Source organism: Arachis hypogaea, chromosome 19, assembly GCF_003086295.3.
Source record: "Arachis hypogaea cultivar Tifrunner chromosome 19, arahy.Tifrunner.gnm2.J5K5, whole genome shotgun sequence".
NCBI classification, from domain to species: Eukaryota; Viridiplantae; Streptophyta; class Magnoliopsida; order Fabales; family Fabaceae; genus Arachis; species Arachis hypogaea.
Genome location: NC_092054.1, coordinates 152792312 through 152817069, shown reverse-complemented (window position 1 = coordinate 152817069; position 24758 = coordinate 152792312). Strand labels below are relative to the sequence as shown.

Sequence of the window (24758 nt, the reverse complement as noted above, 5' to 3'; positions counted from 1 at the left end):
TTAAAAAATATAAAAAATTTAAGCTGTGTTTGATTTACGTTTACGTTTTTATTTTTTATTTTTATTTTTAATATTCTGTTTTTTAGATTTTGGGAAGGAAAAAATAAAAACAGTAAAAATAAACAAATTTCCTCTTCTATTTTTATCTCCTATTTTCATTTTTTATTTCATAAAATTTAAAAAACAAAAAATATTAAAAATAAAAATAAAAAATAAAAACACAAATTAAATGCATTCTAAATTTTTAATGTATTTATTTTACATTATTAAATAAAAATATTTAAAATTTTTTATTAAAAATAAATTTATCATAAACTTTCAAAGTACATGTTAACTAAACCCAATATATATTACTAATTACTAACAAATTGGCTCACAACTACGCAACTCTTGAAGGTATGTTTTTAGGAAAAATTTAGACGAAATTATCTTCACAGTAAAATTAATAATTTAATATATTTAACTAAATTACTATTTATAATTTTTAAATATCAATTTTGAAATAACATAACTACATACAAATTTTTACTATATTTTGACGCACTGAGAAAAAGAAGTGATGATAGTCACATCAAACGCACTAAATTACTAATATAAAACTTAGTAAAAATAAAATGTTATATGCACAATTTTTTGTTGCATATATCTTTTTTATACTTTTCTTTTTATATCATTAATTAAATAAAAAAATAAAAATTTTGTTTTTATACTATAAAAAATAGTAGAAATATTATTTTTGAATAAAAAAGGAAGCAGCATCCAGTTGTGTAGAAACACATGGTTAGGACTTAGGAGGCACCCAAATTTATGCTTTGACTTTGAAATTTGAATAGTATACGCAGGGCAACACCTAAATTGGTAAGAGTTAGCTTCCAATTTGGTAAATAGTAGTTCATGCATGGTAGCCCATCTATATTAACTACCACCTTTCTACTTTTTCATTCATTTATTTACATACTTATTTAAAATTAATGATTACCTTCGTAGCAAGTTACATTTCATGTTCTTATTATTAGCTTCTCAATGGTGCTAACTCTGAATGCCTAACAAGACAAAACATACAACACATTGTTAAACCTTTCATCGTTTTAATTTTATTTTCTTTCTTCCCCTCCTTCATTCCCATTCCAAAATAAACTTTTTTTTTTTTTTAATTTTTCCTCCAATATGAGTGTTCGTAGTGTGAATTTCCCTGTATATATAGTTGACTTTTTTTAGTATACTAAAGTCTAAAAGCAAAAACACATTCTTGTCCACACCCAAATTTTGAATAGATAGATTTCAGAAATTGGTTGAAAGTGGAAGCCATAAAATTAAAGTGGGTAGCAATCAATGACGAAACCAATAATGCAATGCTCTATGGAGAAGAAGAATCTTTATCCATGCATTGACAAATAAATAGTGGATAGACATGCAATAGAAAGCTTTGTGTGCAAGGAATAAGAAAAAATATATGGGTAATGCTACAGTGAAAATTGAAATTTTTGATAAAAAATAAAAATTATTTTTTAATAAAGAAAAAAATCTACTAAAAAAAGTTATATTTTTTTAAAATTCAATAAAAAAATGTTTATATTTTACTTAATTATATATATAATATGCGCTACATTTATTTTTTAGGACTCATACTACTAACTATAAAATTAGGATTGAAATTGAGTATTATACGTAGTAATCAGAACTAAAATTTTAGTCTTGAGACAAAAAATTTTAATATCTTTAGAAAATGAGGACAATGACTAAAATTTTTAAAAACGAAAAACTGAAATTTTTATAACATTTTTTTTGTAGTATAATTAGAATTAATTAATATCAATTACAATCATTTAACATATCTGTATATTTATTATTAGATATTACGTTTTTATTATTTTGATTCTTCTAGTATTTATATATAGTATTGTATATATATTATTTAGCAATTTACTCAATAATAGACATAACTATTTCTTCATATTACTTTTTTGTTTCTAACATCCAAAAATACATTCATTTAACTTTTTAAATTATAAATTTATCCTTTAATTTTTATATTTATTTTAAACCAAATATAATATTAAGACATAACTAAGTCCAATTTATTTTACATCAAACGACTATTTTCAATGGTGACCCGTTCAACTTTCAATAGTGTCCTGAATAAGATTCGAAAAAGACTAGCAAATTAAAAAGAGAGTTTACTCAATTGGACAGGTAGACTCTGCTTTGTTAATTCTGTTGTAGCCACTATTCCTACGTACTAGATGTAGGTCTCTATTTTTTCCAAATGGATCATTAGTAAACTGAAATCTACGGTGAGAAATTATCTTTATAAAGGACAAGTTGATGGAACTTGGAAGATGATTGAATTTTGTTAGTTGGAATATACTAGTTATTTCAAAAAAATATGGAGGTTTGGAAATATTGTGTGAATATTGCTCTTCTTGGGAAGCTAATTTGGAATTTTTCCATTAGCCGAACAAGTTATGAGTCCAATTGTTGGATGTCAAATACCAATAATTTCAATATAATTGTTTTAATTTGGTTGTCCTAAGAACAATGGCTCTCCCATTTAGAAGAGTCTTTGCAAAGCTTGAAAAGTGTTGAAAGATGGATTTGCTTGGTGTTTTGGGAATTTTAACCAGAATTTTTTGTTTTCTAGCTGGAGGAGAGAAGGACAGTTATCTAATGAGATGTATTATATTCACATTTCTTATTCAAACCTCCGGATGCAGGATATCTAATCGGTTAGTATGTGGCACTTGAATACTTTTATTCTCCTTTATCTCAAAATATGAAAGGTAATAGTCTTTTTTATAATTCAAATGTGCAAGCAGATTCGAAAATGGGTTGGTATTGGTCTGAGTCTGCTGTCAAAGTCTATAACTCACACAATGGTTACTTATGGTTGTTTAAGCAGTTATTTAGTTAGGAAGAGTGGGAGAATTGATTTTGGCTTTGGCGCTAGCTTGTTTCAGAAAAAGCACAAGTGTTTGGCTTAACTGTGTCTTAAGGAGGCTCTTCCTACTGCAAGTTTTCGTTTCAAAAGAGGGATGTCATTATCGGATAGGTGCCCAAGATGCCTTTCTATCCAAGAATCGATTTTAAATTGTATTCGGAATTATCAAAAGGTTCAGTTTGTATGGCATAGGTTGGATATTTCTTATCATCATTTGGATTTGAAGAATGTGTTATTGTATCATAGCAGAGAGTATCCGTTTAAGTTCTTTTCAGGACTTTGGTGGATATGGAGAGTAAGAAATAATGACATCTTTAATCCTCATGAGACTTGGCCTCTGAAAAAAGTGATATGTCTGATATTAGCTTCAGAAAAGAAGTTTAGGAGTATTTTTGAATTACAACGTATGTCCGTCCTATCTATTCTAAGTGGTTCTTGAAATCTCTCATCCATTGGTACTTTTAATATTAATTGTGATGCTAGTTATTCTGGTTCTGGTGATAGTGTTGGTTTTACTTGCGTTATTAGAGATTGTAATGGGAGTTGGCAAAGAGGGTGTTTGGGAATGCTTGAAAGTAATAGTATTCTTCAAGAAAAATTGTTTGATACTTGGAGATGATATCTCTTAACTTGGGATGTGGGTCAACGAGATGTTATTTCTGAGACGGATTGTATGAAAACATTTAATCTTATTACTAATCACCAAGATGATTTTAGGTTTATTGATCCGTTGATACTCAAAATAAGGAATATCATGCATTGAAATTGACGTATTAACTTTCGTTTGATTATGAGAAATGCAAATACAGTGGCAGACACCATGACAGAGATAGTAACGAGGTTACAACTTTATCAAGTGAAGCTTCTTTTTTTTTTGGAAAAAGTTTAAGAGTAGTTTTAAACAAGACTATCCCTCTATTTAATTGACTTCTTTGTTTTTCTTGTTTTTTATTTAACTTATTTAAGTTATCAAAAAAATACAATACAAAAACTTAATTTAATCTATATTTTTTAATCTCTATCTTTTAATTTCTATCCCTCAATCTCAATCTCTTTTTCAAACGCAACCATATATTCATTTCCATGCTAACTTTAAGAAGCTCGGTGGTGGATAGCTCTACTATGATTCGGATCATGTGCTTCGCACTTTAAGAGTTGTGCTATTCTTTTATAACAGATAAGTCACTCAAAATTAGTTATCTTTTGTTTCCTTGTAAAAACGAACAAGTGAACTAGTGGAATTATTAAAAGAGAAAATATAAGAAAATAATAATGATAATAAATAATATGAATAATAAATTAAAAAAAAAGATAAAATTAATATTAATAATTAAATACATTCCCATTATGTACAGTTATTTTTAATAAATTATTTTTGTAGATTTTTTTTATTAAAATAAAATACTAATAAATCTTAATAATATAAAAATAAAATATATATTAATCAACAACATTAACGTTTTTCTCGTCTAGAAGCTGCCACCTTTATTTGAACATGTCATATTGTATTGATTTTTTTTTTTGGTAATAAATCATGATTATTCCGTGTACAAAAAGGTTGAAGAAAATTGAAAATTTCATCTCACCCACACACTATTGTTCACATTAGGGGTATGCATAGACCGGGTGAAACTGAGTTTGATGTGATACAGATCTGACCCGAAATATATATCGGGCTTATTTATTAGATTCGAACTCGATTTTAGACTCGATGAAACCTATACACTTTCGGGCCACGATTATACCGGGTAAAAACTGAGTGAAAACCGGACCGTTAACATTACATTACCTTGATACCTTCTTATAAGCTAGCATGTGAAAATATCCAAATTTCTAAGAATCCAACCATTATTTGACATGGTAAAATTCACTTAGAAAAATATAACAAGAACCAACTCTTCTCTAAAATTAAAGCATAGCCATAATCAATACTAATATTGTTTAATAACACCAAATATTTAAATCAATATAAATAACACAATATTATGCATTAGTCTAAAATCTAATGCATTTTAAACATAAAACATTAATTTATAGTCTTATAATAACTAATAACACAAAATATTAAGATTTACAATATTTAAATTCCACATAAGAATTGTCATCATCCATCACTAATAACACAAAATATTAATTGTGTATGATGACCGGGCCACCAGGCCGACTTCGAGTGACCCGAGCCATGACCTAGACCCGACCCTAAGTAATGAACAGGTCTATTTTGAGACTATTACCCGATCCTAAACCCGAAAAAATCACACCAAAATAGTCCCTAAAGTGTTCGAGATCGAACCGAATCTTCGGGTCGAACCGGGTCATGCACACCCCTAGTTCACACTTCCTTAACTATACGAGTTAAGAGTTAAGAGAGAGAGCACTGATTCTTTCATAGTTTAAAAATTAAATGATCTATTTAGAACATCATCGCTTCTGAATTTCATATTGCATGTGGACGAAGAAACGGAAGAAGTTGAATTGAGATTATAATCTTCCATTATTTTTATTGCAGGAACATATCTATACATTATACATACAGCTGTTTCAATCAGAAAACTAAGCACGACACATACATAAGATTGATTATTATTGCTTAGCCATATATATATATATAGCCCTTAATTACTTCTTATTAGTTTGCATCATTAATTTTCGTATGTTTGGCAACCTTATTTATTTGGCAACACTGAAGTTCCACAATGCAAAGTTTTGGCATATTAAAAATGGTACCTTCCTAAATAAGTGTTCACTTTTTTTTTTTTTGGAACAATGAAAGTAAACCAAAAGAAGAAGTAATAATTCTTTCTAAAATACAGCATCAATAATAAAGAATATATGAGAAAGATCATCATCTGTCAGTCATTTACTATAGCTTAAATCTATTTTTGACATCTTTTTTAATGATAAAAAATAATAAATTCTAATGGTGTTTTAATATTTTTTCTATTTAAATTAAAATTGATGAAGTCTCATGTTAAAATAATCTTTATGATTATATCTCGTAATCTATTGATATTTTTTTACGTAGCATCTTCTAATCAGTAGGGCTGATAATGGATAGGGTAGGGTAGGGTAGGGTTTGGACTCTACCCTAACCCTATCCACGAGTTGAAAATTTTATTAAAACTCTATCATATCCTACCCGCAGGTTGAGAATCTCTCAACCCTAACCCTACTCGCACCCTAAAGTTCTAAACCCTACCCTACCCTACCATACTCCCAAAAATATCAAATTTTTTCAAAGTAAATATAAAATTCAATCATTTCAAATTTTATACATAAAATAAAAAGCTAATACTTTAAATTACTAAATTAACTAACTAGTTTAGTAGTTGTTCACTTATTGTAAATTTACCCTACTCGCAGCGAGTCGGGTAGCCTACCCTATCTGAACGAATTTCATTTCCAGCCATCCCTTGAGACACAACCAAATCCCATTAAAACAAACCCAAATAAAAAATTAGTAACTTTTTAACTATTCTTTCATTTTTATGAAATAATGTTGATCGACAAGAAAAGAAAATAACAAAGTATCTTATTAAACTATAGTAACTAATTTTTAAATTTTTATTAAAAATTATTTAACTATATAAAATTTAATTAGATAAATGAATATCTTTTTTAAATAGGTAGTGTATCAAAATTAAATTTTTATTTTATATACTAAAAACTAAATGCTCAGCACAAAAACTTAGAGAACAAAAATGAACATGTTTGATTAGAAATTTGAAACTTCTTAATAACCTAATCATATTGATCTAAATTTTATATCAAGATGATATAAGATCAAAGATATAGAAATAGTAAAATGATTTTTTTTTTTTTTGTGTGTCCATTATAACACCCATTCAATATTCTATCATATATGTGTGTCGTAGTTGATCACCGAAAGTTGCATGAAGTGTTGGGCAAGTTTTAGTTTCTTGAAAATTAATAATAAATCTGTCATTTCATAATTCGTTGCTTTCATGACCTTTATATTCTTATGGTCCGTACGATAGATGAAGGTGGGATTGTTCTCATAGGATTGCATATATGATTTGGTTTGATCCATCATCCTCACAAATATTAATATACACCAACAAAAATGTTTAAAAAATGAAAAAAATAAGCTCAAAACAATTAAAAACTACTTTATTTTATATTCTTCAATTACTGTTAAAATAATTAAATAATACTAAATATAATAAATATGTAATTTATAAATATTATATACATAAAATTATAAATATTAAATTAAATAAAAAAACTTTAACTTATTTCTTCCTAGCATTATAACATTTCTTTTGTTCACACACACACGCACATATATGAAATAGACCAAGCAATAAATGACCATGTGACATTAACCCAATTTCCTTGCAATCAATCTATGGCTTCCTAGCTATATTGGATAGGCACAATTGATAGTGATAGTTCACTTCCTCTAGTTCCATTTGTGTGTGGCTTGCTTTTTTTGACCCTCACAAACCCTTGATTGAATGATTATTGTTGCAATATCATATTGGATAGTTTGGTTTAATTTCTATATACATATAGCACTTGCACACATTTAGTTAATTATATAAGCAAAATACCCTACAGATGTATATATATAACTCTTATTAGGTAAGTCATTAATTTGCATTGGTGGAATTGAATCATATAGCTGGATACCAATCACCATGATTTCTATTGAACAAGAGATACAAGACTGACTATTGCTTAAATTTTCAGCATAACGTTATAAGCACCAAAACTTACCACGAAAATACCGAAGGTATTTACAAATTTGATTAATTAATATTAATAAATAGTTATTAATCGTTTAGTATTATTTAGTTGAAAGGACATAATTTTTTAAAGATTGTGTATGTTTAAAATATTATGTTTATTGACTAAAATGATATAACTCTTTAAGAATTGTGTATGTTTAAAATATTGTATCCATTGACAATAAAAAAGACAACTATTCGTATACGTAACTAATCATAATTGCTACGTGCAATATGTATAAATAAGTTCTTGTCTACTATTTCAGAAATATAAGTACTAAGTGTGTATTTTAATCAACTATTAAAATATTTTTTTTTGTTTAAGAGAGTTGAGAATTTCTTACTATTGCTAATTAAAAAATTCTTAGGTTTTATTGTATCTTGAGAGAGTATTGTCATCAACCCTATAGCAACTAAATATGGGAATAAATATCTCTCTAAAAAAACGATCTAATCGTGCCTTAAAAGTTAAAACCACTACACAAATATAAGATTTTGTCATCTTACCATCTTCATATACCCAACAAATATTTAGTAATAAAAAACTATATAAATTTATTTATTTTTAATTTTATTTAATATATTATATAATAAATAAATATTAAATAAAATAAATTTAAATTATTTAAACGAATTATTTTTTATTCCTCTAACATTACCGAACATATTAATAGCCACTATTAACGCGCAAGGTTGTAAAGCAACAAAACAAGAACATATTACTCTTTTCTTTAGAGGTCTAATTTGGTTTTCACTTTTGTTACTAACAAACTCCTAATAACAGAATGAATTTGTAAAATAGTATTTTGGAATATAAATATTCATGTATCCATAATTGAAATTTCAATAATTAATTTTTTTAGGGGGTCTCTATTAGAGTTACAAGAATGAATTGATTATTTTGGAATAAATAAATACATATATATGACTTACATACATGTAACATGTGTTCCTCATTTCTTTTCTACAGTTTTAAAATTTGGTCATTTCTATAAAATTGCAACTTAGTTAATTGTATACCGACTTCTAGGAATACTTTCGACAAAATTTATTATATGCAGTTGCATTGAATAAATATCAAGAGACAATAGATGCATGCACAGCCTAACCACACAAGTTTTATTTTGTGTTGATCAAGCTTTCTACCAACCATTATTTACATAAACACTAAATTTTAATTGAGAGTACAAGTTACCAAGATATTTAGACAAAAGTTCCATCTAACGAATGTTTCTAGAATTAGTATGCCCACGTCCATAATCTTATCGTGTTAAATTGGAGTACCTGTACATTGGAACTAAGGGGAAAACTAGGATAAACTAGAGAAATTAAAAGGGGAGGGAAATATTAAAAAGAAAAATCAAATTAGGATTACCTCTAGAATCCCTCTCAAACATTTTTAGTTTTAACAAAATTAGTATTTACATACAAAAAATCTATCATTAAGTATATATTTTTGTTTTACTAAAAATAGAAAAATTTAAACCCATAACCTTTTAAATGAATATAGAGAGACTATATCATTTAAACTATAATTTATTAACATCTATCTTTAAATATTTGTATATAAATATACGTATTGTTTAATTTATTTTAATATATATTTTATATCGATAGTTAATTTTTTAAAAGATTAGTAAAAGGTGAAAACTCAGGTGCAGTCGACTTCACGTGAAGTTGATATCTGAGAGCCGTTAAATGATTTGACTGATTTGACTAAATTTTCATCTAAACGTATCAACTTCACGTGAAGTCAACTTCACCTGAATTTTTACCTTAGTAAAAACAAGGAAAGCGACTTTCAAACAAGAGAGAAAGAGAAAAAAAAAAGAGAAAAAATTGTTTATTATTAAAAAAAATCTAAGAAATTACAGCATAAGTCAACTAAGTCAAATTTTTTTATTTTTATTTTAAAATTTGAAAAATTAAAATAACGAAAGGTTGTTTTTTTTTAATAACAGACTTATTTTTTAACTAGTTAATTGGAATTAGCTTCACTCCTAATTGATTTCCTAATTGAACCATTATTATTATTAGACTATTCCTTTTTAAAATAAACAATGTTATAATATATTTATTATTATATTTAGAACTAATTTGGATAGGTCAATAAGTAAATTTTTTACTTTTAACTTATAAAAAATTAAAGCATTAATATTTAGTATAATTTTTAAAATTAAATTATAACTTTCTAAAAAAATATTTAAGTACTTATAAAAAAATTAAAAAATATGACATCTCTTATAATAAATTTTTTTATCATTTTTTTAAATAAATACTTTGAAAACTAAAAAAATAAATATAAAGTAATTTATTTTATAAACTATTTTTAATATAAATATTTATTATTTAATTTTTTTAAAAAAGAATTTAATTAAACTATTTACACAAATTAGATTTTAACTTATTGCTATAATATTTAAATGAGAATCGCACTTCAAATATATACACATTTTTTGTAACACTAAGAGAAATTAAAAAGCTATATTATTGCACCTTATTGTAACGAGACAACAATAACGAATCTATTATATATTATATATCTCTAATTTTAAGACCAAAATATGCCACATGTCACCTTTTTATTGCAATTGAAATCAAATTTTTCTCTCCAAAATCAAAGAATTCTCCTCTCTTCTCTCTTCCTTTCTTTATCTCTTTCATTTCTTCACTCACTCTATCTCTCTTATATATCATTATCAATGACTAATTACGAATTTGACAATCAAAATATACAGCATAACATTTTCTAATTGTATTTAAATTAAATTAAAATTAAAATTGAAATACTAAAATTAAAATATAGCTATATTATATATTATATTTATATATCTATTATATATTACTAATTTTAAGGCAAAAATGTAGCATATGTCACTCTCTCATTGCAATTGAAATCAAATCATTTCCTTCAAAATTAAAAAACTCTCCCCTCTTCTCTCTTCCTTTCTCTATCTCTCTCATTCCTTCACTCACTCTATCTCTCTTATATATCATTATCATTATTAATGACTAATTACGAATTTGACAATCAAAATATACAATATAACATTCTCTGATTGTATTTAAATTAAATTAAAAAACTAAAATTGAAATATAGCTATATTTTATATTATATTTATATATTACTAACTAATTTAATAACTAAAATGTGTCATACGACACTCTTTTATTAAAATTTAGAGAAAATATTTTCCTCTAAAATTAGTAAACATCATTCTTATATTTTCTTATCTACCTCTCTTTTTTTCTATTTCTCTCTATCCTTCCTAATCTATATGTAATTTATAATTCATATTTTATATTTTATATTAGTAATTTGACAAATCAAAATTTGTCACTAGATATTTTCATTATAATTAAAATAAAAAATTTTCTTAACTTTCAAAATTAACAAACTCCCTCTCTCATTCTTCTTCTTTATCTTTCTCTCTTTTTTCTCTCATTTTCTATTTTTTTTCTACCTTTATGTTCTACAAAAAATAAAATTAACAACATAATATAATTTAAATAAAAAATATTATTTTATACATATATTTTATTTAAATTTAAATTTTTACTGCTTATCTTTTTAATATATGTTTTTACTTTTTTTTTAAATATTTATTACATATAATTTTAAAAAAAATACTAATGTTGTGATTAAAAGTTAGAATCAAGATTCAATTGTTTTAAAAAAATGAGTTAATTTTATAACTATAAATATAATTTTTTTATATTAATATCTAATTATATTTTTATATATATAGAAAAAAATATTATTTTTAAATAGCAAGTATAAAAATTAATTATTTCTATTTGTGCAACAAACTTAATACCTAATCAAATATAAAAATATACACGTTAAATTCTTTTAAATTTTAGATAACGAATGTTAAAATTAAGTAAAAAAATTAAACTCTTTCATTTGAAAATAATAACTAAAAAATTTATTATTTAATTTTGTTTAAGATTCTGGTCTTCTTAGCCGACGGAGACTTTTGTCCCTTAATACCATTTTATAAAAGTAATTTAATATTATAAATTTTTCGTGTCATAATCTATAATACCAGGACTTACATAATTTTAAAAGACTTATATTCCCGTAATAGTATTACGGGTAAAAATACTAGTTAGAAATAAAACACAAACAAAAAAAGAGCTGCACAAATATTTCTGCATTTGTTAATGATGACCGAAATGTGTGATTTGGGAATAGTAAATTAGACGACTAAAACATATAGTATAGTATTGTATTAAAAAAGCTTACGCCAGGGACTCACAGTAGATCAACGCCCAACCTAATTCTGAGAAGTTGAAACAGCAAAGCAAAATGGACCATTAGTTTGAATAATAATGAATAATGAATCCAAGGGGAAGAGGAGCCATGTGTCATGAATGCACTAAATAACAAATCCTCACATGTTTCCCACAGCCACCTTTGTGATTGCAAGGAAAGTGGCAAACAAAACAATAAGGAGACGTATGCATATGCCATGAATTAGGAGTTGTAGGTCACCTCTCTCACACCTCTTAATACCTAATAAATCATCAACACCCATATCTTAGACTTAGTAGTCAAAACCACAAAATTAATACCCACAGTCCTATATCTATATCTATAACCACTGTCCCACACTATACCATCCACCCTCATTCAATTCCTTTAATAATCTTCTTCCCAAACCCATAATATATATACACACATCAACACACCATGCACTTCCAAACCTAACCTAAATTATAAAGGACCTACAGTTAACATCCTCGTCTCTTCTCTCATCTTCACCCTTTAACGCCGTTAACTCAAGGGTTCTCTAACTGCAAGCTCTTTCTTTAGTCCTTTGCTCCTTCGGCATCTTAATTAACACATACAAACGAACTGCCCGGTCAACGTTAACTCTCACAGTCAACTGAAAGAAGCAATGTCATCTCGCGTTGTAGCAGACAATGCATTACCTGTAACCAATACGACGCCGTATTTTGGAATGACGGAACTCGACGATTACACGCGGCGTTCAGCCGCCATCGGCGGGTCTCCTACTCTGGGACAGCTCCTGAAACACGTTGGCGACGTGCGTAAGGAAGTTGTTGGCGACGGAAGTGAGACGCCGGTGCACCAAGCTCTCGAGATTGGTGACGACGGCGTCGGAATAGAGCCACGCTCACTGCCGTTTGTACTCTCCTTCAACAATTTGACCTACAGCGTCAAAGTCCGTCGGAAACTGACTTTCTCGGCGATACTTCCTCGGCGCCGGAGCCGTCTCGGCGCGGCGGCGGATTCGGAAGCACCGGCAGTGGGAGATAGAATGTTCTCACGGACCAAGACTCTGCTAAACGACATCTCCGGCGAGGCTCGCGACGGCGAGATCATGGCGGTTCTTGGCGCCAGTGGCTCTGGAAAATCCACCTTGATCGACGCACTGGCGAACCGCATCGCTAAGGGAAGGTTGAAAGGAACGGTGGCACTGAATGGCGAGGCGCTGGATTCTCGCCTCCTGAAGGTTATCTCCGCCTACGTGATGCAAGACGACCTCCTCTTCCCCATGCTCACCGTCGAAGAAACACTCATGTTCGCCGCCGAGTTCCGCTTGCCCCGCACACTCTCTAAATCAAAGAAGAAAGCACGTGTCCAAGCACTAATCGACCAGCTAGGTATCCGAAATGCCGCGAAAACTGTCATCGGAGACGAAGGCCACCGCGGAGTATCCGGCGGAGAGCGTCGTCGAGTGTCAATCGGAATCGACATAATCCACGACCCTATCATCCTCTTTCTTGACGAGCCAACCTCCGGACTTGACTCCACGAGCGCATTCATGGTGGTGAAGGTTCTACAAAGAATCGCACAGAGCGGAAGCATCGTTATCATGTCCATCCACCAGCCGAGTTACCGAATCTTAGGGCTTCTCGACCGAATGATCTTCCTCTCACGTGGCCAAACCGTCTACAGCGGCTCACCGGCTCAGCTTCCGTCGTTCTTCGCGGAGTTCGGACACCCTATACCGGACGCAGAGAACCGAACCGAGTTCGCATTGGACCTCATTCGGGATCTAGAAGGTTCCCCAGGCGGAACCAAAAGCTTAGTAGAGTTCAACAAGTCCTGGCAGTCCATGAAGCACCCTGCACCCGCAGCACACAGTAACAACACCGTCAACGACCAAAACGGCATGTCGTTGAAGGAAGCAATAAGCGCAAGCATTTCGCGCGGGAAACTAGTCTCAGGCGCAAGCGCAACCAACACGAATTCTTCAAATCCTTCTTCAATGGTTCCAACCTTCGCGAACCCGATCTGGATGGAGATGGCCACACTATCAAAACGTTCGTTCTTGAACTCTCGAAGAATGCCAGAGCTTTTCGGGATTCGGTTAGGTGCGGTTATGGTGACAGGATTCATCCTAGCAACCATGTTCTGGAAGCTCGATAACTCCCCGAAAGGAGTGCAAGAAAGGCTCGGGTTCTTCGCATTCGCCATGTCCACCACCTTCTACACCACCGCAGACGCGCTCCCAGTGTTCCTCCAAGAACGCTATATCTTCATGCGAGAAACAGCTTACAACGCATACAGAAGATCCTCCTATCTTGTTTCCCACGCGCTCGTCTCGTTGCCTTCGCTGTTGTTCCTCTCATTGGCGTTCTCATCAATCACGTTTTGGGCCGTGGGCCTTGACGGTGGTATTTCGGGCTTTCTGTTTTACTTTTTGATAATATTCGCTTCATTTTGGGCCGGGAACTCGTTTGTTACATTTCTGTCCGGTGTGGTGCCTCATGTTATGCTGGGATACACAATTGTGGTGGCAATTCTTGCGTACTTCTTGCTCTTCAGTGGCTTCTTCATCAACAGGGATAGGATTCCAAGTTACTGGATTTGGTTCCATTACATGTCACTTGTGAAGTACCCTTACGAGGCTGTTCTGCAGAACGAGTTTGAGGACCCTGTCAAGTGCTTCGTTAGAGGCGTGCAGATCTTTGATAACACGCCGCTTGGGTCGGTGCCGGAGGCCTTGAAGTTGAAGCTCTTGGATAGCATGAGCAACACCCTTGGGATGAAGATCACTTCGTCCACGTGCTTGACCACTGGTGCTGACATTTTGCAGCAGAATGGAGTCACGGATTTGAGCAAGTGGAACTGCTTGTGGGTCACTGTGGCTTGGGGTTTCTTGTTCAGGTTTCTATTCTACTTGTCCTTGTTGGTGGGAAGCAAGAACAAGAGGAGGTGATTATATCTATATATTATGTTCATAAGATCGATTACAAGTTTATTTAATTAATTAATTAATTATATCGAGTTTTAAATCTTCTGCATCCTTTTATTCTTTTTGTTAATTGTATTATTATATTACCTTTGTAACTTGTTCTGAATTCTGATTTAAAAATGTGATGTGATGTTGATAAGGTTATTTACCGGAGAGTTTTCTCATGAAGCATTATTCGTTATACGTAGTGTAGTTTCCATTTACTATTTTGATGCCTCTTCGTACCTCTTTAGCTCTTTGTCTTTGGGTCCTACAATACTACAACAGTATATATATCCTGCCATCAAAGTGAATAAATGAAATAGCTCAAAGTTTCAATTCTTTCACGCGATTTTTGTTAAACATTCTTAGAGTTTGGTGTGTCAATCCTAATCAACTCTAGTGTTGGCCAAAGAAGGATCCGAAATCTCGGAATGTGCCGCGAAAAATTAAGAAATTCAAATAAAACTCGGTTATTCAACAAATGAACAAACAACTTTGATATATTTATAAGGGTTATCACAATTTTGAAACAACTACCTTATATGGACGTCAAAATACATCTACCAAATCATACTCATATAAAATATATATTAAAATATAAAATACATAATAAAAATAAATTAAATAACACATATATTTATATATAAATACATAATAATTAATTTAATGATCAATTTTAATATACATATAACATTTTTTATTTAAAAATGGGCGGTGCTCTATGCTCACACCTTTAGATTTGTTTATGCTGTTGGAGATAATAGCTAGAATTTCAATTTAATTATTAAAATATTTTAATATTATAATTTTTAAAAAGTTAATCGATTTTAAACAATTTATACTTAAGTTAGAAAAATTTTACGATTTCATGTTTTATATGTTTAACATACATTTTTAATTTTACGTAAAATTTCGATTTTTTTCTACCTATTGGAAATAAGAATTAATTAAATTATACTGAAAAATGGCCATTATTAACATTATTGTGTTAGAATAATAGCATGTTCCTCAATTATTCTATTCCCACACCCGAAATAATAAAAATATAATATTTTAATATTTTGAGAATGATGATATATATAACAAGCTATTTACAAGAATTTTATTTGAATAATAAAGTTTCATCCGTTCAATAGAAAAATGTATCATAAGGATTATTGTAGCAGTATAAGATGAGAGTCTGAAATCTGAATTGATTGCAGAATAAACACAAAAGAGAAAGTGGGGAGAAAATGAAGGAAGGAAGGAAACGAGACAGCGCATGTACCATGAGGCATCAGGCACCTCCAAAGTAATATGTGAATAATGTGATTGAGTTATCGAGTGATGTGGTGTTCATTTTATTATACACACATATTTTCTGAGGTTGACATTAAGTCACAGAAAAAAGGCTGCGATAAACAACAACGACTTATCCAAAACACAGAAAGAGAGGGAGAGAATGGCGAACATACCGTCGTCACTGTCTCTGCAATTCTCAAACTCATTCCCGCTTCCTTCTTCCAAATTCTCACCCAAACCTCACCTTCTCTGCAACCACCACCACCGCCGCCGCTTCTTTCTCTTCACAACCCGCGCACAATCCGATCCTGACGAGTCCTCCCAACCCGAATCTGACCCGCCCGCCGCTCCCGACGAGGACGACTTCGAGAACCGCATCAACCAGCTCCGTGTCCGTTACCGGAGTGGCACGGGGAAGAAAGCGGAGGCTCGAAAGGGCCGCAAGTCCAAGAAGGGATCCTCCTCCACCTCCGGATCCGGCGTGTTCTTGCCACCGGTACCACTGAAAGAACCGGTGTCCGGCGGATTGAAGGTAGACTTCGGGTTCAGCGCATACAGCGAGAGGTTAAACGGTCGAATTGCGATTCTGGGGTTAACGGCGCTGTTGCTGGTGGAGCTGGCAACGGGGAAGGGAGTGATAAACTACCACACACCAACCATTATTCTTATTCAGATCTATTTCGTGGCCGCAGTTTCTGCCCTCTACATCAAGTACGAGAAGGAGAAGATAAGCGTTTGGCCCGAGTCCTCAACTAACAAGTAAACTTCAACCGCAAAGGCTTTTCTTTTTTCTGGCCAGGGATGCTATTTATAATTTAACTGTGCTATCTTATATATATATTGTTGAGCTTCAATTTTGTTCATGTAATAATACTATGGGAAAGTAAATATGTAAAGCAGATATATTGGTTCATATCATGGCAAGGAAAGAAATTGAAGGCGAGATTTTATTATCTTTGTGCACTGCACTAAATTACAATACATCTACACAACAGTTTTATGTTTGTCACCTACCTGGAAAGAATGATGATTGATGACCACTCCAAACAATGTTTTTACGATGCCATTTTTCATTAGATATTGAGGCAGAGTTCTAATGGTTTTTCATATGCTATTCTGTTCATACTGCACTTTACACAGCCCTTTTTATATCTTATCTTTTGCCAGAAAAATATGACAACCTACGCTTACAAAAGGTACATCAAGGGCCCCAATATTTTTTCCCACTACCTTCCTGAATGATCTTCACTATAACAGTAATCCAAACAACCCCCCCCCCCCCCCTTCTTTTCCCCAACAAAAAAAAAAAAAAAAACAAAAACAACTTGGCTATAAGGGTGGGCGTGCAAAAAAGTCATTGACGGCAAGATTAGTGTCACCGTGAGCCACGGCATCCTCCGGCTCTGGAACGAATAGACTAGTTGATGAAACCTGCACATTAAACATTCCTTGAAGTGTCAGTAGGAAGAAATCATACTGTGCATGTCAATATCTTGTATCTATAAAAGAACCAGCAGCCAGATAGCTTAGTAACAGCATGATCAGATAAAGATGAGTGATATTTCAGCAAATAAAAATTCTATAAGCTCGTATTGATAACTATTTCAGGATAGCAACAAAACTCATGACATGGACAGGGAACAAAAGATAGAGATCAGACACATACTTTTGTATCAACTACCATGTCACCATTGTTATCCGCAATTATGTTTGCACCGTGTGCTTTCAACCATTCTGAGCACTCTTCCAAAGCATCCGTGTCTTTATCATCGCTTATTCCATTTGTTGGCACTACATTTGAGAATCCAAGAACCTGAGAGATATATGAAACAGGCACAGTTGGGCGATATGACCGGCACATGCAGGTCACAGCTTTAAAACGCATCTTCTCAACATAAAGATCTGCGGAAGTTAGATTGAAAATAAAAAATCACATTAGTGTGAAACTCTTAATTCTTCATAATAAGTTGCCAAAAAGCTGCAAATGAAAACAAGTTAATCTAAAATGCTCACCCATAAGGCAGGTGTTCAAGTTAGGAGCTGCTTTGTATAGTCTGAAGAAAGTAACATAATTTCCAGAGGTTACAGCTGCACGAACAGCAAGGGCATGTTTTACAGCTTCATCCTTTTTTGCTTCCTCGGATAACCTGACATCGACAAATATTAGACATCCAAAATCTGATGTACTCCTCGACAATTTCAACATGGAAATTATTAAAAATGTGGGCTAACCTTGACATTGATGATAGGAGATCTCTGTTATTATTTGCATGCATTATAACACACAGCAAGTTGTAAGCAGCAAATTCCATATAGGACCCTTCAATCCCTTCAGCATACAGAGTTTTCAACTGAGACTGGCACTGAAACCACACAAATCCAATCAACTTGCTTCGGATTCAACAAATAAAATAACATGGCACAAAAGGAACAAGGCTTTGCACTTGGTAATTAATAATTCAATACTGAATAATTCCACAATTCTTATAATAAAAAACTCCTATTTCTTGATCAAAAGAAATTCTACCTAAGAATGGTTATACTTAGCTCCCTGATTTAAAATTAAGAATCCAACACTAACCTGATTATACTCAGGGAGGTCCCCAAACTCCAGTGCCAACCGGGCATGTGTTTCATACACCTGAAACATTATTTAGAGTTAGCGAGAGCAGTAAAGATGGAAACATAAGGTACCTAGAATAACCAGTTAAAATAAAATAGAAGGCATGAGCTATTTGAGAGCGAAAAGAAACCAAATTTAAAAATTTCCAGAACAAATGACTAGTAGGATAGCCAAAGATATTTGACGTGATCCAGTAGAAGATATCTAGACTGAATAGTACCTTGACTGTTAGATGATTGCGTATTCGTTGCACAGTAAGGTCTTGGCGAATTGACTTTAACTGGTCACATTTATAAAGGTAATTCTTTTGGGAATTTTGAACCATCAATAGTGCCTTTTCAAGGACCTCTTCAGGTCTTACCTGCAAGTTCAATAAAATTTAATCGAAGATTAATGACTAAAGTGGAGAAGGGAAGCCAGCAAAAGGAAGCAGTGTGCCATTTAAATTCATAAGACAAAGAAACTATACAGTGGCAGGGTCTGGTGCAGAAGTTAATCGCAGATAACGCTTCTCAATTTCTTGGCAAGTACCCTTTACAGTAAGGGCATCCCAATCAATATCCTCAACAGCTTTGCTAACACCATCTTCAAAGGCTTTGCTCAACACTATGGCACTAGCCCTTCTATTATACAAGTTTCCAGCTCCAGCATTTCTTTTCCTGAAGTGATTATTTTCTGATCGATGCCCTTGCCCTAAATCGAAACGTTTAGAACGATTTTCACGTCTCTTCCTTTCCTCTGGGGAGTCTCTAAAAGCCATTGCAGCAGAATAATATTGTGTCAACCTTTGTTCTTTATCACTATCACTGGATGCATCGCCATTTTCAGAAGCATCAGCAAGGCGTTGCTTCTTAAATGCCCTTTGGGGTGTCTTGTTTGATGTTCTCTGAAAGAATGGAGAAAATTTAGTATTCCTCAAACCATCTTCCTTGTTCTCGTTGTTCTCCGCTACCACCTGCATGTTTCATTTATATAAATACATATATAATTTTGTTACTTATATAGACACATATTTCTAATTCACAAAGTGATTAATGAGAAGCATTTCTATTCCAAAAAACAAAAGCCATTGCAAGTGATTATGCATATTATTCTTTTTTTTCCAATAAAAATTAAAAAGTGAAGTTACAGTAATGTGCAGGAGCAGACCTTCAAAAACCTATAAATTTCTTACTAAGTCTATGAATAATACCTTTCTGTCCTTTTGATTTGGTAACCAACTGCTGTATTTGATAGTTTCATTACTGACTAACACCGGATTATCGACTGGCTTATCCTCTGGTAATGGTTCCCACCTACTTTTAGTTCGCCTGGGACTCCTTTTGTACTTTGGCAATGAAGAATCGTTGGTTGAAGATGGCGAACCACTGCAAGAAATGATATAAGAAAGTATAAAAACACTGACTCAACTACTTGTAAAAATAATAATAGCCATTAGAATTTATGACACGTCAACATTCAGGCATTTGGATGCATATAATCCACATTTACAAGGCATGACACAGGTGCCAAAACAATATGGATACAGGACTCAATTCTAAAACAAAGGATAAAACACAGGAGGAATACATTAGCACAAATTCCACTAACACCAGTGATGGATGTGACTGCATACATAATTATAGAAAAATGAATGGTACCTGGTTTAAGCTAAAGTTATAATTAAGTTATGATAATGAAGCATGAATATTCGAGAATGTTAAAAATTATGTTCCATGAAACTAAAAACATAATAATTAGAAGAGAACCACATGACAACATACGAAAGAAAGGAGATAGGAAAGCTTTCCACTTTCAGTGTTTTCTTTTGTCAGTTCTTTTTTTTTTTCTTATTTTTCCATTATGAAGATCCACCATTCTCTCTTTTTAATATTCTTACCTAATGTTATTGAAATTCTTGTTTTATCAGTGAGAGTGAAACATACAAAAACTAGAACCAAACTGGAGACAACATACTCTTTATTGGCATTATCTGCATCTGGCATTGGGAAGAGTGGTTCCATATCCCAATTTCGTGCATATAGTGTACCATCAGCTGTTGCCTTGGTGATCATCTGGAAGAAAGTTAATGAGCCAGGTAAGATTAAAAAATCAAACTACCAAACAGAAATTATGTCACAAGCCAACTTTTTTCAACAGGTAACTGGCTAAAAGGAATAATGCATTAAAATATTTACTTCTTCCAAATTCCATTGAAGAAATAAAACTCACCTCTTTCATTACAGCTTGACATGCTGCCATTTGCTTTTCGTCTTTACAACGAGCCAAAGCTCTCTCACAATAGCCACGCAAAGACTTGGGAAACATACCAGGCTGCAAGCAACAATAGTTTAATTACTTATACTTAACACATAAAGTCATAACCATGACCGTGTGGTAGCAGTTATGAGTTGTTATGAACCAAACATGCAGCAAACCAATTTCTAGGAAAATCAATCCTGTTCATTCAAAATGCACCTAAAACAAAAAACTCCAGAACAAGGCGCCTTTCCCTTTTAGCCTATTAGTAGTATTGTGAAACAGGCAAAAGTCAACAGGCATATTGATTAGGGAAAGAAAGACCTTCTCAAGGGTTTTCTTTCCTTATGGTTATGTTGCAGAATTGGCTAGATGTGCTTCATATATGTTTTTCTTGTTCTTTTGTTGATTTTGATTGATTCTCAAGTTAGAGAGAAATCCTAACCCTCAAACTATTTTCCTTCACCTTAATTATTTTTTTTCATTTTTATCCAGTACTCTATTTAAGCTACAATAACTTTAAATAACTAGTTTCCATCAGCATGTAATAAGATGTTATGTTGAAGCTTTTTTTTTTTTTTTCTGTCTTCACATTCCTTTCACTAGTAATATATGAAATAGAAGTGTATAAATTGGCAGGTGAAATACTCTAGGATGCATTGTACAGAAATTAAAAATAAATATTTGGATATTATTTCTAAATTCTCACCTTGAGTATTGAGTTAGCAGCATCATTAGATGCCACTTTCTCAGGTGGCTTTGGAAGTGAGACAGCAATATAAGCAGGTTTTACTGCTGGACTGCTTGAAGAGTTATCTTTTTCGGTTTTGGGCTGTCCGAATGTCAAATTTGAAGCAATTCGAGGATTTGTTGGAATCTGCAATTTACTTACCCGTTTCGTATCCAAAGATGGAGCAGTTTGCATGGGCATCTGGTTCACCTGTTGAGCAGTAGCAGGAGGAGGATAAGAAGGAGGAGGAGGAGGAGGAGGAAGGTGTAAGTTGGCCCCTTGAGAAGAAGCTGTCATCGGCTGATCCTGAAATTTATCATAAGAATTATTTAAATCTAAAGGACTTTGATAGTTTGGGGGAATAGGATTAGTGTGGTGTATTTGAGAACTTTGGCCCCCATGTTTCCAGTAACCATCATGATCACCACTATTTACAGCAGCAGGCTGACCACCAAAACAAACAAACAAGAAGTTAATAAGTTAATTACGTTTTATGGGATGGAAGCCACACAATATTGGATATCCTATATACCAAAATTTCATCATAATAGGGACGCAACAACTAGCCTAACATCAATGCATATATCAGAATACAGAAAGGGGGAAAAAATAGCCAAAGCAGTTCAACATGTATAAATATAATTGGTTTCCCAACACTTCTTTTCCCTGAAAATAATATTCAAACCTGAAAAGAAGGCATTGCAGAAGAGCTGGACTCTTGCCTCCAATATGGTGCATATGATTGTGGTGGCTGGCTATTTGGAGTTGGATAACTACTAGTAACTTCAGGAATAGAGCATGACAAAGTAGATGAACTTGGGACAGATAAGTTCTCTGTCCCTGGTGCACAGCTGACTTCTGTTTGGTTGTAATAGTCTGCCCACTGCTTGTATTGTTGTTGATACTGCACAGAAGGGGCTGCAGTGTTGGAACTATAAGAGGCAGTGGAATCTGGTGTGTAATTTGTATAAGAATGAGAAGAATAACTTGAATAACTTCCATTGTTCCACCCTGTTGCTTGGTTTCCATAACCGCCACTGTTTTGGTAACCGCCATTTGTCTGATAATCACCAGGATTGTAATAAGTGCTTGAATAACTTGCAGATCCAGCATAAGACCCAGTATTCTGAAAGGAGGAAATAGGCTGATAAGGAGCACCTGTGTTTTGATATGCTCCTACAGGCTGTGTATATGTATGATTAGGTTGTTGCTGATAGTTGTTATAGTAGCCTGAGTATCCCGCACTGCCATAACCATATGGATTAGAAGAACTTGGGTATGATGCGTATGCATTGTAATCTTGTGGTACATTAGCTGTTCCCAAATTTGATGAATTACCAGCAACTGACGATACGTTTTGGCCTTCTTGAATGCTTCGTCCAGGTGGTTGTGGATGCTGATTATACTGGTAGGGTGGATTAGAGTAAATTCCATTTGTTGTGGAGCTATGAACAGTCCATGAAGCAGCTTCTGATCCAGCCGTAGGTGCAGTGTATGAAGATGGCTGATGTTGTGTTGCATCAATATGCCGATTCTAAAGAAGAAAGAGAGGTGGGTTATGCATCTAACCGATAATCAAGATGCCTAGCAAAAACTGGTAAAAGCGTACAGAAACTGAACCATTTCTGAATCTAAATAATTTCCAACACAGAAAATTACAGGCAAGGAAACAATGACTATTATTTATCATCTGCAACTATAATATTAGCATATATGATAGTACAGAGAGGAGATCCCCAAAGTTGGTACAAACTTTCAGTCTTTTCCTAACAGGGTCAAATTCCTCCAGAGAACACATATCAAACAATGAAAATTAAATGACAAACCGAAGCTTTCAGCAACATATGAATCAGAGTTTAGATAAAAATAAACAAACAAATAAATAAAGATAGGTGAAGCAAGGTTATGATTAATATTGGATTTAAAGCTTATGCTAAAATGAGTAACATGAAATTTGAGTATCCCTAGTAGTTTCTAACTAGAGAGAGACAAGCTTCATAGATTACCTCGAACAGATGGGACTCTGCAGCTAAGGTTTCGGTCTTACTTCCTTCGTTGGCCATCATCTCTCGAACACGCTGCTTGACAAAGCAAACCACACGATTTAATTCACACAAATCCAACCAAAAATGAAAGACAAAAACCCTAATTAGTTCATAGCAAATCCTTACATCACAAACCTTGGAGTAGCTCGGGAACGGAAATCAGGGGATCAGATACGCATCGGAGGAACCGCAATAAACCAAAATTCGGAGAAGACGAAAAATAGAAGATTCAACGAAAACAAAAATCAAAGCAAATGAAAAATAAAAAAAGAAACAAAACAGCAAGATACTAATTATTAACAGAGGAAGATTAATGAAAAATGTGAAAAAGTAAGAAAGGGGGGACTTTGCAATAAAATTTTAAAAGGGGTTATTGGCGAAAACGCAGGAACAGAGCACAAAAGAGGGATTCGGAAAGAGAAAAAGGAAAATTTATGCGGGCGTTCGGGTCACAATGTAAATACTAAATAGGCGAATTGGCAATACCCTTTGATTTCAGAAACTATAAATAAATGGGTAACTGTTTTTTCCTAAGAGACTGTATTTTCCTTAGTAACATTGGGCTTGTTTGGTTTTTCCACAAACATCTTCTTTGAGTTATTTTTTGTAAAGATCTTATAGAAAAATAAAAATAATTTTATATTTAGATATTTTATGTAAAAAAAATTTTTATTTATTAATTATATTTGGATATAATAATATAAAAGTATTTTTTTGTTTATTTATGACATAAAAAATATTTTTTTTAAAAAAAATCTTTTAAAAAAGATATAAATTACAATTTTCAAAAAAAATATTTTTTTTATTTTTTTAATATTTTTACTTTTATTATTAGAAATTTATTAAATACATTAAAAAAAATTTATTAAAAAAATATTTTTTTTATAAAAATAATGATCCCCAAACATATTATTTCGAAATTTTTGCAACCGGCTACT

The 24758-nt window shown here is 32.2% G+C and overlaps 3 protein-coding genes across 10 annotated transcripts; 2 read left to right on the top strand and 1 right to left on the bottom strand.

Annotated features, from left to right (window-relative positions):
* The first annotated feature begins 11989 nt into the window (after positions 1-11989).
* Positions 11990-15065, top strand: LOC112777181 (ABC transporter G family member 6). The gene has a single exon (XM_025821484.3). It carries the CDS (start codon positions 12594-12596, stop codon positions 14883-14885), a length of 2292 nt encoding a protein of 763 aa, XP_025677269.1. The 5' UTR covers positions 11990-12593; the 3' UTR covers positions 14886-15065.
* A 1102-nt stretch (positions 15066-16167) lies between these two features.
* Positions 16168-24409, bottom strand: LOC112775901 (SAC3 family protein A). Of its 8 annotated transcripts, XR_011878085.1 has the most exons (15): positions 23956-24408; positions 23782-23853; positions 22461-23309; positions 21755-22219; positions 21019-21120; positions 20764-20861; positions 20000-20174; positions 19277-19762; positions 19028-19168; positions 18766-18825; positions 18417-18547; positions 18198-18331; positions 17851-18086; positions 17199-17615; positions 16168-16886 (listed from the first exon to the last, which is right to left on the bottom strand). XR_011878085.1 is itself a non-coding variant. In XM_025819799.3 (14 exons), exons 2-14 carry the CDS (start codon positions 23839-23841, stop codon positions 17514-17516), a joined length of 3039 nt encoding a protein of 1012 aa, XP_025675584.1. In that variant the 5' UTR covers positions 23842-23853; positions 23947-24409; the 3' UTR covers positions 16168-17513. The 8 variants fall into 8 exon arrangements, 7 of the variants coding, with proteins under 7 accessions (XP_025675584.1, XP_072084957.1, XP_025675583.1 ...); XM_025819799.3 differs by having other exon boundaries at positions 16168-17615; positions 23947-24409; XM_072228856.1 differs by having other exon boundaries at positions 16168-17615; positions 19277-19693; positions 23947-24408.
* On the top strand, positions 16345-17137 carry LOC112775903 (uncharacterized). Its single transcript, XM_025819804.3, has one exon. It carries the CDS (start codon positions 16345-16347, stop codon positions 16945-16947), a length of 603 nt encoding a protein of 200 aa, XP_025675589.1. The 3' UTR covers positions 16948-17137.
* Positions 24410-24758: the final 349 nt, after the last annotated feature.

Excerpts from the sequence above, each read along its gene's own strand:
- LOC112777181 (XM_025821484.3), top strand. The coding sequence starts at position 12,594 with ATGTCATCTCGCGTTGTAGCAGACAATGCATTACCTGTAACCAATACG.
- LOC112775903 (XM_025819804.3), top strand. The coding sequence starts at position 16,345 with ATGGCGAACATACCGTCGTCACTGTCTCTGCAATTCTCAAACTCATTC.
- LOC112775901 (XM_025819799.3), bottom strand. The coding sequence starts at position 23,841 with ATGATGGCCAACGAAGGAAGTAAGACCGAAACCTTAGCTGCAGAGTCC. Across the intron at positions 21,121-21,754 it reads CTGCTAACTCAATACTCAAG|CCTGGTATGTTTCCCAAGTC; the intron begins GTGAGAATTTAG and ends TGTTGCTTGCAG. Across the intron at positions 19,169-19,276 it reads CTGCACCAGACCCTGCCACT|GTAAGACCTGAAGAGGTCCT; the intron begins GTATAGTTTCTT and ends TTGAACTTGCAG.